The sequence below is a fragment of the Cebus imitator genome, unplaced genomic scaffold (genome assembly GCF_001604975.1).
Source record: "Cebus imitator isolate Cc_AM_T3 unplaced genomic scaffold, Cebus_imitator-1.0 Scaffold111, whole genome shotgun sequence".
Classification (NCBI taxonomy): Eukaryota; Metazoa; Chordata; class Mammalia; order Primates; family Cebidae; genus Cebus; species Cebus imitator.
Genome location: NW_016107426.1, coordinates 2,972,396 through 2,988,907, shown reverse-complemented (window position 1 = coordinate 2,988,907; position 16,512 = coordinate 2,972,396). Strand labels below are relative to the sequence as shown.

At 41.6% G+C, this 16,512-nt stretch overlaps 1 protein-coding gene across 5 annotated transcripts in view; it reads left to right on the top strand.

Annotated features, from left to right (window-relative positions):
* DGKG (diacylglycerol kinase gamma) overlaps positions 1–16,512 on the top strand; it is a 209,497-nt gene that overhangs the window by 185,645 nt on the left and 7,340 nt on the right. For all 5 annotated transcript variants that reach the window (XM_037741965.1, XM_017538415.2, XM_017538417.2 and 2 more), the window contains 2 exons: positions 6,265–6,385; positions 8,927–8,987. In XM_037741965.1, coding sequence (XP_037597893.1) covers positions 6,265–6,385; positions 8,927–8,987 — 182 coding nt within the window. The remainder of the gene's footprint in view (positions 1–6,264; positions 6,386–8,926; positions 8,988–16,512) is intronic.

The following is a 16,512-nucleotide window of genomic DNA, read 5'->3' as shown; positions in this document are numbered from 1 at the left end:
CAGCTCTAAGAAAGTAGATAGACTGATCATTGGGAGTTGTCAGGGTCAATGTGGAGAAAAGGGAAGTGAAACCAATGTACTTTGAGTGCCCACTCTGTGCCAGCCACTTTCACATACAGGTCTGCCATTTAGATCTCATAACCCCACTTTGAGGTCAGTATTATCATTTCAGTTTTTCCATTGAAAAAGCAATAGATCAAAGCAGTCATGAAATAACTTGTTGACATTCTTCTTCACTCCAGCTTCTGTATATATTTGGGGCAGTTTTATTGCCTAAGGCCCAAGTTCTCAAACTTAAGCATGCCTTGGAATCTTCCAGAGGGCTTGTCAGAACACAGACTGCTGGGCCCAACCTCCAGACTGTCTGATTCGGTAGGTCTAGGGTGGGGCCTAAGAATTTGCATTTCTAACAAGTTCCTAGATGATGCTGAGGCTGCTAGTCCAGGACCAGACTTTGAGAACCACCGACCAGTAGGAATGATCTGCCCATTAGCTTAGCCCAGTGGTTCCCAAACTGGGCTGCATTTTTTAATTACCTGGAAATCTTTGAAAACAAAGACTGATGCCTAGCTCCTGTGCTCACACATTCTGATTTAACTTATATAGCATGCAACCTATACGAGTTAAATCAGGATGGCATTTGATTTAAATTGTATAGGTTGCATTCTGTACGAGTTAAATTGCTGTTTTCCTGGCAATTCCTGGTATTGCTCTTTTTTTATTTGTTTGTTTGTTTTTGAGACGGAATCTTGCACTATCACCCAGGCTGGAGTACAGTGGCACCATCTTGGTTCACTGCAACCTCTGCCTCCCAGGTTCAAGTGATTCTCCTGACTCAGCTTCTGGAGTAGCTGGGACTACAGGTGGCTGCCACCACGACCAGCTAATTTTTTTGTATTTTTAGTAGAGATGGGGTTTCACTATGTTGGCCAGGCTGGTCTCGATGCCTGATCTCATGATCCACTCGCCTTAGCTTCCCAAAGTGCTGGGATTATGGGCGTGAGCCACCACACCGGGCCAGTATTGTTGTTTTTAAAAGCTCCCCAGGTCTTTCTAACACTCAGCAGAGTTTCGGAATCATTGACCAAGCCTCATTTCTCCTTGACTCTAATCCCACCCTCCACCATCCACTTCAGCTGCCCACCACTGGGACTACAGGTGGAATGTGTCATCAGCTAGTGCTGCCCACAGCACCTCTCCCCAACCCTCTCTTTCACTGTCTCAGAGCAGCTGTTTCTAGAACGCTTTAAGTCTCTTTGTTTGCTTTCTCCCTGTTCATTCAGTCCATCTCCTCTCCTATTCAACCTAGGCCCTTGGCACAGAAATTACTGCAGCTATCTGGCCACAGCCAAGACCATCATTGCCCTTGTCTTCCTTGTTCTTTCTTTGACTATATCTACCTGGGAGAGTTTGAGGAGGAGCATCTAAGTCAAACCACAGGCACAGAAGTTTGAAGTTCTTTTTGAACTTCTGGAAGTTGATGACACTTGGCCTGAGTTTTGATAGACAAATGAAAGTGGGAGAAAGCATAGGTAGAGTATATGTAAAAGTACAGAGGAGGAGACAGTAGGGTTTGCCTGGGGAATGTCATGTTGTTACAGTAGGGTTTGCCTGGGGAATGTCATGTTTTTACATTAAGGTTTGCCTGGGGAATGTCATGTTGTTACAGTAGGGTTTGCCTGGGGAATGTCATGTTGTTACAGTAGAGTTTGTCTGGGGAATGACGTGTGTGTGTCTGCAGCAGGCATCTAGCCTCACAAAGATGGGAAGTGAAACTGCAGAGGCAGCCCCTTGCCAGATGGGGATTGGACCTTGGGCATCGAACCAGGGAATGTGAGCATTATATTTCTAACTGTGAAGAGCAGTTGATATGTTTTTGTAAATGACTTGTTTTAACATTAATGCATACTTACAGAAAATAAGAAATATCAAAAAGCATGAAGAAGAAAATAACAATTACCTTTAATTACCCAGAACTCACCACTGTTAAGATTTTATTGGGATTTAACCTTTACTTTTATGCATATTCTCACCTAGAGTATGCTCTGTAAGTAAGTTTATATTCTCCCTTCACAGTTAATATTTAAACATAAACAATAATGTTATTGGAAGTTTTAAAATATTTTAATGGCAGCAAAAAATTCCATCATATAGATACCATATCACTTATTTAACTTTTTCCAAACAGGAAGAAATGGGGATAGGGAGATTTCCCTGTTACAAACGATGCCACAATGTACGTATGTGTATGAACTTAGTTTCTATCAGTGATTTTCATGATCAATACCAAGAAAGAAATTGGTGGATCAAGCAGCAAGGAAGTTTTATACTCAGTAAAACTGGCCAAATTGCTTCCTTCCTACCAGTTTACATTTTCAGTGTGAAAGTATGCACGTCACATATTCCCTTCCCCAGCACTTGTTTTTGTTGTTGTTTTGTTGTTTTGTTTTGAGACAGAGTCTTGCTCTGTCGCCCAGGCTGGAGTGCAGTGGTGCGATCTTCAGTTCACTGCAACCTCCGCCACCCGAGTTCCGGCAGTTCTCCTGTCTTGGCCTCTCAAATAGCTGAGATTACAGGCACCTGCCACCAAGCCCAGTTAGTTTTTTGCATTTTTAGTAGAGACGGGGTTTCACTGTTAGCCAGGCTGCTCTTGAACTCCTGATCTCAGGTGATCTGCCCGCCTCAGCCTCCCAGAGTGCTGGGATTACAGGCGTGAGCCACCGTGCCCAGCCAGCACTTGGTTTTATAATGGGTGCCCCTGAGGATTTTTCATATGGGGATGACATGATCAGATCTGCATTTCCTGGAGGCTGAACTGAAGGGGCCGGCTTGGAACCCGACTGTGTCCTCGCTTTTCCTCCGTTGCCTCCACATTCTCCTTTTTCCATCTTCCCATTTGTTATCTTCTTCTTTTCTTGGAGAGCTTATATTACGTGTTCACTACACACAAAACACTGTACAAGGCTTTGCTATCGAGAATAAACAAGAGCAGTGCTGAAACACCCAGCTCTGTGGTCCATGCTACTGGAGAGACCAACACTATCGAGGCTGCGAAAAGCTCCTGCTGGCCCAGAGACCCTCTTCCTCTAGCTCCGGCCAAAAAGAGTCTCTGGACAGCAATTCTCCTTAGGAAAAAATACTTTTTATATTTTCCAATGAAATTGCCAAGAGGGTTGATTGTTTAATTAATTTTTTTCTTCATCCTGTGACTTTCCAACCCCACGCCTGATCATCCCTGTGCCTGGAATGTCCTTCATCCTTCCTCTTTCAACTCAAAAATACCTTGGCAGTCAATCATCCTTTAAGACCTTGTTGAGATGTCTGGGACACCTGCCTTCTGAACCTTGCCCCAGCACAATCAGTCACTCAGGTTCCCTTGATCCTGCTGTCCAATTACAGCCTTTTCTATACCTAACTCAGTTTCTCCTTCTTGGCTAAGAGCCTTCAAGAACAAAACATTTTGCATCCCAAGTCTTACAAGGCAGTGCCTGGCACTGAGTTGTTACTCTGCAACTGGTGAGTGAGTGAGTGAGTGAGTGAGTGAGTGAATTCCTGTTTTACTAAGGTGCATAGACATTCCATCTTAAATACTAATGACTGGAAGAGTATAAAGACAATATGGAGATGACATGAATTGCCAAAATCACACTCTGAATCATTGATGCTTAAGGTAAAACAGACACCTGGTATACCAGATGTCTAAATCTAAACATTAATTGTTCTATGTGACTAAACACTGACTTACATTCTGTTCTCTTTCATTTTAACTCCAAATTTAATTTGTACCTGAGTATCTCTGTGATAGAGGAAGTAAAGAGAATTAAGAGATGCCAGAATTTCCCAAAATACATTCCTAAAATATCGATGCTGTGGGTTGTTTATAGGCATCACACACACAAGAAAAGGGTCTCGTGGTCTTATGACTTCGAGAAACAACTTTGCATAGATTTCTTTACCTTAAGACTTCTCCTCAGGCATTCTAGGAAGTAGAAGGAAAGATCAGTTGGGCGACGGTAGAGAAGTAAAAGAGCAATCAAGTCCTGCCTCAGTGGTAGTCATCTCAGCCTCTCTATGCCAGGGAAAACTCAAAGGCAGAATGGCAAACAGTATGCCAAGATTCTAGCCCCTTTCCCACAAATCTCCTCAGTCCCACATCTTTGTAAGCCCCTGCCCCCACCCACCCACCATGCTGATGAGATCAGCCTTCATTACTTCTCTTCTAGAGCCAGGAAGCAAGGTAATGTGTGGGAAGTGATAGCTGCAAGGTAACGTGTGGGAAGTGATAACAACTTTAGAGTTAAAGCCATTCATCGGGAAAATTTGTTAAAAGACCAAGACATTGTAAAGCTGAAACACTTGAGTCTATTAAGTCCCCTGCTTCTTAGAACATTTTGTTACCAGGGAATAATGTTTCAAGGAGGGAAAACATTGAACTCACAGCACCATCAGACACCAAAGCCTGGTATGAAGAGCAACATTTTACAAGACAGATGTCTCTGCCACTCCAAGAGATTTCGGAAAAGTTCTTCTTTTTTCTCCTCTTCTCTCCTACCCCAATATCAACCCCCAACCCCCCTCACCCCTAGACACACTCTTTACCTTTCTCTCCTCCTCCTTCCCCCACTGTTCCTCTCCCTCCTCCTCCTTTCTCTCTCTCTCTCTCTCTCTCTCTGCTTTCTGTCTCTTTCTCTTACACACACACACACACACACACACACATTCATAGCCCATGTTGTTTTCACAGACACTATTAGAATGATAAAGTGAGCTAGATCACCCAACATTATTCAACCCTCTTTGGTAAGAAGGAGGCTAATTAGGTTTAGACATTCATTGTTTATTAGGTCCAAACTCCATCAGAGAGCCTGGAGCATTCTCCTACACAAACATTGCCCTTTCATGGCTTTTTATTCCAAGTCCAAATGAGATGGAGCGTTTAAGGAGATAAGTATCTTTTCACAGACATGAAGAAAGGAGTGCTAGCGGTGAATGTAATTGTCGATAGATGTAGTGGGGCAAAGCTATGTACCTGTCATAGAAAGACTGATGCAAGCTGTGTATCTGTTGGCAGCTGATGTCCATTAGTGATCATCAGTAATTGAGACTGGCAATGTTGACACATTTGTGGTAAGCCCAATGGTTTGTTTATCCGTCTTCACTAGAAATACATCCGCCAAGAGATTGTTTTTTAAACAATAGTTAGCCTTCTAAACAAGAGTAAAGACAAACTCAAATATCTCCTTGCCAATCTTAACACTGTTGTACGATACCAGGAGGCACTTCAGAAGACAGAAGCCACCTGTTAAATAAGCAAAAGCATTAACATAGACACAGTATTCTAGTTTGTGGATATTAAGAGGCTGTTAGTGATTAGCCACAACTTATGAGAAAGCTACTTTTGCCTGGATAGGTGAAGGAATGGAAGCATTTTAAAAATCTGCCTTTTAATTTTGCTTCTGTTTTAAAATACATGAAAGTTGTGCTGGAAAAGTGACTTTTGAGCCCAACATCAAACATTAATCCTGCTATTGCTTTCACAAGAAATTGGGGATGCACCATCCAAGCATCAGCAATTCAAAAGAAAAGGACCTCATCTAGGTTCTGAATGAGAAGCAACCGCCACTGTGTGAGACCTCCTCCTTCCTGCCCCTCCTTTTCTCCCGTGGGCTCACAGGATCTGCTGCTGGTTTTTTACTTGGCTTCAGTTAGGCACCTGGTGTCCTGAAAGAGGTCACTGGTTTTCCAGAGGATGTCCAAGGAGGCTGGCTCACAGGTGGCTTACCACAGGCCAAATTTAAGGTTAATTAACCATCCGTCATTGTCAGCGAGGCCAAATGTGATTCAGACATTCAGAGAAGAGAGACTTGATCCAGCTTTGGGTAATGGCCTTCATCAACATTCTTTCCTATCCTAGTTCCAAACCAATATGTCTCTAGCTGCACTGGGGGGGTTGAAAATGATCAGAAATAGCTGGTTCGTCATTTATGTCACTCTACGTTTGAAGAGGCTCTTGATACCTATTTATTGGATGCATATGATGTCTGAATCAAAATCTTTTTTAACTAATACTGACCATCTCTTCATGAAAAGGTAGATTTTTTGACCTTTGGGGAAACACCCTATTCAGAGTGAGTATGCAGAAGGTGTTTGGTGGGAGATGAAGAGATGCAGACATTGGGCATCTGGGGACCAGACTTTCTGGCCAGAACCTGCCTGAAGAACAGAGAGATGTCTATGCACTACTTCTGCTGTCTCGCCCTGCAGACCTCAGTGACCAACTCCTTGAAGTGGTGGGGCTAGAAGGAGCCATGGAGATGGGGCAGATCTACACCGGCCTGAAGAGTGCGGGCAGAAGGCTGGCCCAGTGTTCCTCTGTCACCATCAGGTATGCCTCTTTGTCACCCAGCAGCCTCTGCGTCTCTCCACCTCCCTACATATTCTTGCAGACCACAACTAGAAGGCATCTTTGGATTTTAGGGCAGGGAGAGTGCAGCACAGAAACTTGATGATGTGTGTAAGGAATGTCTTTGTAGACCATTTCCCAAACATGATGTAATGCGTCCATGTAAAATATCAACTGGAGGACCCCCCACAGCCAGTTTGCTGTTCTGTTAAAATGACCTGGTGAAATTCTCTAAACAGGAGTATAAGATTAAGTGGTCCAGAGAACCAAAGGTCCAACTCCTTGGCCTTTTTATATTTGCAAATTAAAATGTTAGATAGAGGGATGCCAGAGGGCATGTGCTGTTAAAAAAAAAACTATGTCTCTGCTCTGCTCTCCTCTTTCTCAGACAGTGACCTGAGAAACACTATTCCCTATATACCCTTGTATGCTAAGCCATCAACATCAGCAAAACTGGCATAGTTGACAGAGAGGATGGGCACGGACCACACAGGTTAGCCACTGCAGGCTCCTGGAAAAGATGAGGACTAATTGAGAGGATCCTCTGATCTGATTAATCAGTGCAGCTCATCACATTTTGTCTGAGATTCTTCTCCCACCTGATTATTTCAGAAGTCTTTATTCCTTTCTTTTTTACTGAATTACTATGGACCAAATCTATTAATATGCCTTGGGGATCTCCTAGCGGAGTCCACAGGATGCTGGGTTTCCCCAAGGCATTTGATCACAGAACTCTTTTCTCCTAGAACCTCCTGGGCAAGTGTCATCAGAGCACACTGGAAGAAACTCTGCCCTTAGCACTACGTGGAATTCCTCAGAAAGGTCCCCACAGGTGTCTTAGCTGAAGGTCTACTCCACTGACCCCTTTCTTCATTCCTTCTCTTTGTTTTCTGTCTTTTCTGTTCCCCAGATCTTTGCTCTCCTTTCTCTCTGAGCTGTGGTTATGATGGAGTCCCTGTTTTCCAGATTAATTCTTGAGCCCGGTCCATTCTCCGGGACTCTAACACTGAGTAGGTCCAGTGTGTTAGCACATCTAAGCCATAACTTATGAAGACCACAGAGATCATTAACAGCCTCACCCTTGAGGAATCCAAGAAGCCATCTATAAGGAGAAGGACTTTTTCTTCACATTCAGTAGCTTTATTTCCAGGTAGAAACAGAGGGGGTGAGCCAGGAGCCCCATCCCCCTGGCCATTTCCTAAATACCAGCCCCAGCGTCAAGAACCAAAAATGTCACTCTTTATTCCTGTTCTTGTTAGTGGATTTATTGTTTTCATTATTAAATACCCTCAGGGTCAATCAGAGAATCATCACATCGGAACACAGCTTTTCCCTCCCTTTTTATAATTTCAAGAACAGAATAGATGCCACACCCAGGTGAGGGCATCTGTGTCCATGGGTAGTAACTGTTCCGTGCTCACCCAGACCAGAGGCCTCCAAAAGGGCCTGCCTTTTCTTCCAAAGGCAATGTCGTATGAATTCATAACTCTTCTACAGAAGGAAGTCAGAAGACCATCTCTGTCCTTTTAAAACCTATGGCGGGGTGTGGTCCTATAATCCCAACACTTTGGGAAGCTGAGGAGGGAAGATTGCTTAAGGCCAGGAGTTCAAGACCAGTGGGGGCTACATGGCAAGACTCCCTTCTACAAAAGATTTTGAAATTAGCCATGTGTGGTGATGTGCACCTATAGTCCTAGCTATTCAGGTGGTTGAGGTAGGAGGATTGCTTGAGCCCAGGAGGTTGAGGCTGCAGTGAGCTATGATCACATGACTGTATTCCAGCCTGGGAAACAGAGTGAGACCCTGTCTCTTTTTTTAAAAATTCATATGCCAAGGCCAGAAAAGCCTTGTCTCACGCAAGAAGGCAGCACTTTCACCTCTCCTCTGGGGACAGTATTCCTGGATGACCCCCTTTCCCAGGTAAGTCAGGTCCACAATCCATGCAACCCCAGAGTGTACTTGTTCAGGCAATTTTTCTAAAGGATTAAGGTTAGAATAGATTGCAGGGCAAGACACACTCAGGCCTGAGCTGTACGTTGTATAAATTGGAGACGTTACCTCATTGACATGATGCAACCTCTCACTCAACATAGAGACCAGGCCAGTTCCCCTTTCAGAGTGGAGTTTTTGGCACATCCTGCGGGCCTTCTAGCTGATTGTTTGAGGAGCATCTGCTCAGCAGTGGTGCTGCCATGTTTGCTGGCCACTGTATCCCAGACTTCTGTGGATTTCATTGCTCATCCATAGCTGTATTTCTCAAAGTGAGGTCCGAGGACCAAGGCAGTAGAATCCCCTGTCATGCTTATTAAACACAGACGCCTGGGACTGGCCCCAGATCCGCCAAGTTAGACTGCCTGAGGTGGTCTCAGAAATCTATTTTTAACAAATTCTCCAAAAGGGTCTTACAGGACCATTCTTAGGTGGGCAGATAAGGTTTTTCTACTTCTGTTTTCCTGTTGGGAACACCCTTGATTCTCCAGCTCGGAAAATCTCACTGTGTCCTCTTGGTGTTCTGGGTTCCAGGACAAACAAGCTGCTGCCAATGCAAGTGGATGGAGAGCCCTGGATGCAGCCACGTTGCATGGTGAGTCTTGCCAGTCTTTCAGATGGGATGAGAAGCTTTATTTTTGAGCCCTTTGGGGCACTGACTTCATATGAAATCACTGAATCTCAGAGTTGGAGGGACCATGGAAGATTATCTAGTGCGACTCCTCTTCCACTTTATTTATCCATCCACTCATTTACCTGCCAAACTCTTACTGAACACCTGCTGTATGCCAGATACTGTGAGGCACCAGTCATAAAACTGAATGAGACGTAGAACCCACTTTGAGGAGTTGGCAGTTCTAGTCAGTGAATTCTGAGACATCTACTATATCCTGGACTGCCTCAGCAGGAATCATGCCCGTGGCAAGGAATTTGCTACCTCCAAAGGAAGATTATTCTGCTGATGAACAAGTCACGTGGTTGGAAAGTGCTTCCTTACGTGGAAGCCAAATCTACACGCTTACCTTACCTAGAATTTGGTAGGGTAGCTCCTCTCAGTGCTGGAGCTCCTGGGAGAAAATTCCTCGCGATGCACAGATATTCCTCTCCCCTGGTGCACCCATAGCCCTGATAACCGACGCGAAACTTCCACTGAACAGGCCACCACACAGGCTATCTATTTGTTTATGGCATTATCACCCAACGTAGCATAGGGCCTGGTTTATGATAGTTGCACAATAATATGTGTCGAAGGATGAACAAATGAACAAGAGTATCTCCATTCCCAGACGCACGGTATGCGTTAGCTCTCCCTCTCCCTTTAGCGCTAGTGTGGGAGCCATGCATCCTTTCTTCTCAGTTTGTCCTCAGTTAGAAACGCAGCTAGAATCTCTGCGGTGAATAGCGAGCATTGTCCTGGTTTTCAGGGCTTCTGCTGGGAGCGTAATACCCTCAATAAGAGTGCAGCTATGCGAGTTTCACAAGACAAAAGTTGCATTTCTAAGCTCCCTCACTCTAGTGGAGTATTCAGCTACTTTGATCAGCTGCTATTTCGAGCCCTTCGGTACATCAAGTTGCCTTCTACTAGAGAGAGGGTTTCCATGAACCTGCTGAGAAAAGGTAGCATCTTCTGTAAAGGTTATCAAAAACAGAAATTTCTCTGCAAAAATCTTACCTCAATCTTATGAAGACTAAGAAAAAACAGATGAAAACACACTATAGCAAATAACAGCTTTCCACCTTGCTGGAGTTAGGAAGGATGGAGGGAATTTCTAGTATTTATCATTTGATGGAACTGAGTTGAGAAGAATCTATCCAAGCTCCTCCATCTCCCCGCCAAAAAAGCTGAAAGAAATCAAACCCTCTCCTACCTGGTTCAGTGCTTGCTGAAAATTGGATTGCCATTCCTATAAATTCAAGCACTGGTTTTTGAAATAGCCAAATCCGTCTTACGCCCACACCCACCCTTCCTCCATACCCCCCTTTAGAGATTACAACTCACTAGGAAAATATCTGTGAACCAATGATTTCATAGTGTGAGGTCCAGAAATCCATATATAAAGGTGCATTCATCTGCTTTGACTGCCATAATGAATGCCACTGACTGGCCCCATAAACAACAGACATTTATTTTCTCACAGTTCTGGATGCTGACAACAAAGACCAAGGTGCCGAGAGGGCTGGTTTCTGGGGAGGCCTCTCTCCCTGACTTCCGACGGCCGCCGCCTTGTGGTACCCTCACATGGCCTTTCCTTTGTGTTTGCACATTCCTGTTTTCTCTTTCTCTTCTTATAAGGACACCAGTCATAAGGGATTAGGGCCCCACCCTTGTGACCTCATTTAACCTTAATTACCTCCTTAAAGGCCCTATATACCAATATGGTTACATTGGGGATTAGGGGTTCAACATATGAATTTGAGGAGGACACAATTTAGTCCATAACAGAAGGTAACAGAAAATCATTCTTAAATTTGCAAGGGTTAAAACTCATGTACCCCTTGGGGAAACATCTTGAAGGTACACACCAACTAAGTGATTCAAAATTAAAGCCTTTTAAGATGGGCTATCACAGCACAAAAGAACTTTTGGTAAAAATGGAAACTGGTGAAATTAGAATGAAGTTTCCAAAAACCTGTTAAATATGGTTATGCAACTAAATGCAAATGGCAAAAATCATCCTTTGAAAGAGAAGACGTATCGTGTAAACATTGATAACCTGTATCCCAAACCCACGATTATATTACCAAAGGCCAAAAACACGTGGAAGACACTGAAGAAGGAATTGTAAAGAAACATGAAGTTTCTCATTGCCTCTCTTCACTTTGATGATAAAGCATATAAATCAGAAGATAATTTTAATAGGTAGACAATCACTAGTGAAACTAAAAATAGGGCACACACCTATTTCCATTCCATTCTTTCAAATCTGGAAGAATTTAAAATATATAAACCCTGTCAATTTAGCACGGAATAGAAAGCAAATAATAAGGCAACATTCAAAAATTTTTGGAAGCAAGTTGAATGAGGTTAACACTATATACATATATATACATATAAATACTGAAAAGAAAAATAGATGAGTTAAAGTTCCCTATTAAAAGACCAATACTCTCATATTGAGTTTTGAGTTAAAAATGAAAACCCAAATATATACTTCTTACAAAAGATACATCTAAAATAAAAGGATATACATATGTATATATAATATATATCTTCTTATTTTATCCTTATTCAGACACAGAGAAATTAAAAGGAAGAAATTGTCATGTTAATTATGCTAATTTTAGGCAAACTAACCTTCCCTTGTGCCAAAAGCATAAAGCAGAATAAGTTAAGGCATTTTTTATTTGATAAAAACACTCAATTATGAGATATGGTGGTCATAACATGTTAGATATTTAATAACAGAATAAAAATATAATGTGAAAAAATGTCAATATATTATACTTTGAAAAAATATATATACTGTGAAAAAATAATATCAATATATATTCTGAGAAAAGGTCGATATAGAAGAAGTTGACAGATATTGAGAAGCTTTAAAATATTTCTTTCCATTTTTGAAGTTAAGTAGCAAAAAAATAAATGATTGGCTAAAATAACTCTATAACTCATAAAGAAATTAAATATCATATTTGTTCAAGCATTCGCATTTACTAAAATAGATCACAAACTAGTTTACAAGTGATAAAATCTCCATAAAATCCTGTTGCAGAAATTATAAAGGTCATTTTCTTTGACCACAAAACAATAAAACTAGAAATTACTAATAGAAGATTAAGTGAATAAACAAACAAAATGTAGTCACTTAGAGACGTAAAAATTCTCCTAAAGAACAAGAGTTTCATGAGGAGATCAAAGCCACCATGGTTCTTTACTCAAAAAATTACAAAAATAAGAAGGCTCCAGTTAAAAAATTATAGAATAAGCAGGGTACAGTGGCTTACACCTGTAATCCTAGCACTTTGGGAGGCCGAGGCGGGTGGATCATGAGGTTAAAAGATCGAGACCATCCTGGCCAACATGGTAAAACCCCATCTCTACTAAAAATACAAAAATTAGCTGGGCATGGTGGCGCATGCCTGTAATCCCAGCTAGTCAGGAGGCTGAGGCAGGAGAATTGTTTGAACCAGGGAGTCAGAGGTTGCAGTTAGCAGAGATTGGACCACTACACTCTAGCCTGACAACAGAGCAAGACTCCGTCTCAAAAAAAAAAATTATAGAATATAGACTAAATTATATTTAGAAGTAAATTCAAAGCCTCATAATCTTCCATCATATAAAAAAGAAATAAAATGTAATGAATAATACCAAAATTAGAAGAGCAATAATAAAACAGAGAAGAAGCAAAAGGAAGAAAATAATAAAGATAAAAGTAAAAATTAAATAATTAAAAACAAGAAAATCTAGAGCTAGTTCTTAAAATATGTCAAATGTTTGAAAACCTAATTTTTAAAAGAGAAAGAAATCAGAGATATTAAAATGCAAAAAAATAAATGTGATATAAAATATGAATATAAATGTGTCAATGGCTTTGTTTAAATATAAATATAAAATAAGGCCAGGTATGGTGGCTCACGCCTATAATCCCAGCACTTTGGGAGGCTGAGGAATGAGGATTACTTGAGGTCAGAAGCTTGATACCAGCCTGGCCAACATGGCAAACCCCATCTGTACTAAAAATACAAAAATTAGCCAAGTGTGGTAGCGCATGCCTTTAATTCCAACTACTCGGGAGGCTGACATATGAGAGTTGCTTGAACCCAGAGGTTGCAAATGAGCCAAGATCATGCCACTGCATTCCAGCCTGGGCGATGGAGTGAGACTCTGTCTCGAAAAAAAAAATTGTAAAACAAAATATATAGTCATCTTGATTCTAATGAGCTTGAACATCTTAAGAAGATGAATGAAAAGCCAGGTAAGCATTAATGAAACAAAATTATTTCAAAGAATTACACACTAAATGATCTTAAAACAGATGGCCTTATTGGTGAGCTCTTCCATACTATTAGGAAATATATGTTTCGGTAAACTGTTTCATAGTATAGACAAAGATGGAAAGCTACTCAACCCATTTTATGAAATAAAGACATGCAATAACCTAACAAAAATTACATTTAAAAATAGAAAACTACAGACCAATTCCAAATATAAATATGACATAAGAATTCTAGTTAAAAGTGTTGGTAGGTAGAGGCTGGGCACTGTGGTTCACTCCTGTATTCCCAGCACTTTGGGAGGCCAAGGCAGGAGGATCACAAAGTCAGGAGATCGAGACCATCCTGGCTAACATGGTGAAACCCTATCTCTACTAAAAATACAAAAAAAAAAAAATTAGCCAGGCATGGTGGTGGGCACCTGTAGTCCCAGGTACTCAGGAGGCTGAGGCAGGAGAATCACTTGAACCCAGGAGGTGGAAGTTGCAGTGAGCGGAGATCACACCACTGCACTCCAGTCTCACAACAGACGGAGACTCTGTCTCAAAAAAAAAAAAGTATTGGTAGGCAGAATTGAACAGTGTATTAAAAGAATCATTCACCCTTCTGAGCATATCAAAGGAATGAAAGAAAGTCTTCTAATATTAAATAGAAAAATTACATGATAAAATAGACAACCCAAAAGTATTCAATGACGTTCAACATTTCTGAGTTTTCAAGATAAAAAACTCCTGAAAACTAAGACCAGAAAGATTCTCCCCCACTAATAAATACCTTTGTTAAATATCTGTTACACCAATAGCTAGTATTTTACTTAATAGTAAAACAGTATCGGAATTCTCATTAAAATTATGAACATGACATGTATTTTTAACATTGGAAATTTTAGTCAATGCAATATACTTGAAGCAGAAAAGAAATATAATTATTTGGAAAAGTTTATTTTTGTTTGTTTTTCTTTCCCCAATCTGTCACCAGGCTGGAGTGCAGTGGCGCAATCTCGGTTCACTGCAGACTCCACCTCCCTGGTTCAAGCAATTCTCCTACCTCAGCCTCCCAAGTAGCTGGGACTACAGGCGCGGGCCACCATGCCTGGCTAATTTTTGTATTTTTAGTAGAGACGGGGTTTCACCATGTTGGCCGAGATGGTCTTGATCTCCAGATCTTGTGATCCGCCCGCCTCAGCCTCCCAAAGTTCTAGGATTACAGGCGTGAGCCACCACGCCCGACCCATAAGTTTTTTAAAAAGGAAGAAAAGATTTTCAAATTAAAACAGTAAGAAAGCCATGCCATGTTTCACTTACTAATTAGCAAAGCTTTTTTGTTTGTCTTAATATTCATTGCTGTCAAGGGTATGCAGAGACCAGGACACCCATACAGTGAGGAAAGAGTATCAATGGTTATAGCCATTCTGAAAAGCCGCTAGACGCATGCATCAAGAAATGTTATAAATATTAACATACACTAATCTAGTTCATTTATTTTCACTTATAAAAATTGTTCATATACTTATAGAAATTTGTTCTAAGTGAAATATAGATTACCAGAAATACAGAAAGATTGATATATAAGAAAGTCACATCTACACTAGTCATCATAGCAAGAAGTTGGAAATTTCCTAAAAATTTCCTTAAAAAGCCCAGTGTTTAGGGAAAGGCTTCAATAAGCTTTGTGAGATTCATCAAATGGAATCATTTTCAGCCGCTGGAAACCATATTCAATAAATATTGAATGACTAATGAAAAACTGTTAAATGAAAATGGCAGATTAAGAAGGTGATTTGGTGATTTCAATGAACTAAAAACATATAAGCATGGAAACAAACTGGAAGCAATATATTGAAAGGTTAACAGTTATTACCTCTATGTGATCCTTACATTTTTTCCTGTATTTTCTAAATTTATTTATTTATTTATTTATCTGAGATGGAGTTTTGCTGTGTCCCCAGGCTGGAGTGCAGTGGTGCAATCTCGGCCACTGCAACCTCCTCCTCCCTCATCCAAGCGGTTCCCCTGCCTCAGCCTCCTGAGTAGCTGGGACTATAGGCGCGCCATGCCACCTGGCTAACTTTTTGTATTCTAGTAGAGACAGGGTTTCACCATGTTGGTCAGAATGGTCTTGACCTCCTGACCCAGTGATCCACCCACCTTAGCCTCCCAATGTGCTGGAATTACAGGCATGAGCCACCATGCCCGGCCTGTATTTTCTAAATTCTTAAAAATGAGCCCATATTTGTTTATACGTGTGTGTGTGTGTGTGTGTGTGTGTGTGTGTGTGTGTGTATAAAGAAAACTTGTCTCATGATTATAACACTGGAAGATGGTCTCTCATGCTTCACCATCACAGTCAGGTGGCATAATTTGAGCCTCAAAATCCAGAATCTTCTCCCAGAGTTAGATGATAGCAGAATCTGAAAGTCAAAGGTGATCCTAGTTATCTAGTCCTGTGATTCTCAAACTTGAGTACGCATCTAAATAACCTGAAGGGGTTGTGAAACACAGATTGCTGGGCCACATCCCAGAGTTTCTGATTCAGTAAGTCTGGATGTCAGAGTTTTCATTTCTATCGAGTTCCAAGGTGATTCTGATGCTGCTGGCCTATGAGTCACGCTTTGAGAACCAATATCTAGTTGAACTTCACGACTCCTCAGTAAATCCCATACTTCTTCCCCACCCTTTGCAAAACCTGATTGTCCAGTTACATTCTTTTGTTTTGTTTTGTTTTGTTTGAGTCTCGCTCTGTCACGTAAGCTGGAGCGCAATGGCACGATCTCGGCTCACTGCAGCATCTGCCTCCCCAGTTCAAGCGATTCTCCTGCCTCAGCCTCCCAAGTAGCTGGGATTACAGGCGCCTGCCACCACGTCCGGCTAATTTTGGTATTTTTTAGTAGATACGGGGTTTTACTGTATTGGGGAGGCTGGTCTTGAACTCCTGACCTCAGTTGATCCCCCCACCTCGGCCTCCCAAAGTGCCAGGATTACAAGTGTGAGCCATTGTGCCCGGCCTTGTCCAGTTACATTCGAAGGCCTCTGATGGCAGGAAACACTGTCACGAAGCAGAGCATTCTAGGATCTCGGAGAGCCCAGAAACAGCTAAGATCTGAAAGATGATGCAAACCTTCCCTCCTCTCTTAGGCTCATTTTGAGGAATATTTCTTTAACTTTTTTTTTTTTTTTTTTTTTTTT